The 914-nt window shown below is 36.9% G+C and overlaps 1 protein-coding gene across 1 annotated transcript; it reads left to right on the forward strand.

Moving 5' to 3' along the window:
* The first annotated feature begins 12 nt into the window (after positions 1-12).
* On the forward strand, positions 13-890 carry LOC9299099 (nucleosome assembly protein 1;3). The gene is made up of 4 exons (XM_021018924.1): positions 13-92; positions 179-363; positions 475-652; positions 739-890. The coding sequence occupies exons 2-4, from the start codon at positions 323-325 to the stop codon at positions 865-867; spliced, it is 348 nt and encodes a 115-aa protein (XP_020874583.1). The 5' UTR covers positions 13-92; positions 179-322; the 3' UTR covers positions 868-890.
* The last annotated feature ends 24 nt before the right edge of the window (positions 891-914 follow it).

Genomic DNA, 914 nt, shown 5'->3' on the forward strand with positions numbered 1-914 from the left:
ATGTGCTTATTTCACCGCGTTGGATTGCAGAGAAAGGAGTCCCTAGTTTCTGGCTGACCGCTCTGAAAAACAATGATGTTATTTCTGAGGAGGTTGGTGTTACAACATGATTGTTCATTTAGAGTTACCTAATCATATCCATGAGAATTGACCAGAGTTTAAAATCCTTTGATTTCAGATCACAGAGCGTGATGAAGGAGCCCTTATATATCTTAAAGATATCAAGTGGTGCAAGATTGAAGAACCAAAGGGATTCAAACTTGAGTTTTTCTTCGACCAGAATCCTTACTTCAAAAACACCCTATTAACAAAGGCATATCATATGATTGATGAAGATGAGCCTCTGCTTGAGAAGGCTATTGGGTAACTGTTAACACTTTTGTAATGTTCCGTAGCATATTTCATTCTGAGCTGCGGAATCTTGTGCTGACCTATGCACTAACTTTTATTTTGTTTCTTTGTTCTTTCTCTCAGGACGGAGATTGATTGGTATCCTGGAAAATGCTTAACTCAGAAGATTCTTAAGAAGAAGCCTAAGAAAGGTGCAAAGAATGCCAAGCCAATTACCAAAACTGAAGATTGTGAAAGCTTTTTCAACTTCTTCAATCCTCCCCAAGTTCCCGATGATGATGAAGACATTGACGAAGAAAGAGTATGATATCATTTGGTTTTAAGACATGCCCTATTTGACTATGTTTGATTATACGTTTGTAGTAATGTTATCTGTTCTTGGTGCAGGCCGAGGAACTTCAGAATCTGATGGAACAAGATTATGACATTGGGTTCGTCTTCTTGAACATAATAAACTCTGTCAATCTAATTTGTTTCCGCCTATCTTTTTACCAACTGTATAAAAGCTCTAGCTAGCATCTTTTGTCGTGAAGTTATAAATTATTTAATATCTGATTTTCAAG

This window comes from Arabidopsis lyrata (genome assembly GCF_000004255.2).
Source record: "Arabidopsis lyrata subsp. lyrata unplaced genomic scaffold ARALYscaffold_52, whole genome shotgun sequence".
Classification (NCBI taxonomy): Eukaryota; Viridiplantae; Streptophyta; class Magnoliopsida; order Brassicales; family Brassicaceae; genus Arabidopsis; species Arabidopsis lyrata.

What these genes read in the sequence shown, in the direction of transcription:
- LOC9299099 (XM_021018924.1), top strand. Translation starts at nt 323, where the DNA reads ATGATTGATGAAGATGAGCCTCTGCTTGAGAAGGCTATTGG. An exon ending in CTGCTTGAGAAGGCTATTGG is followed by an intron (nt 364 to 474) that starts GTAACTGTTAAC and finishes TCTTTCTCTCAG; the next exon opens with GACGGAGATTGATTGGTATC. An exon ending in AAGACATTGACGAAGAAAGA is followed by an intron (nt 653 to 738) that starts GTATGATATCAT and finishes TTCTTGGTGCAG; the next exon opens with GCCGAGGAACTTCAGAATCT.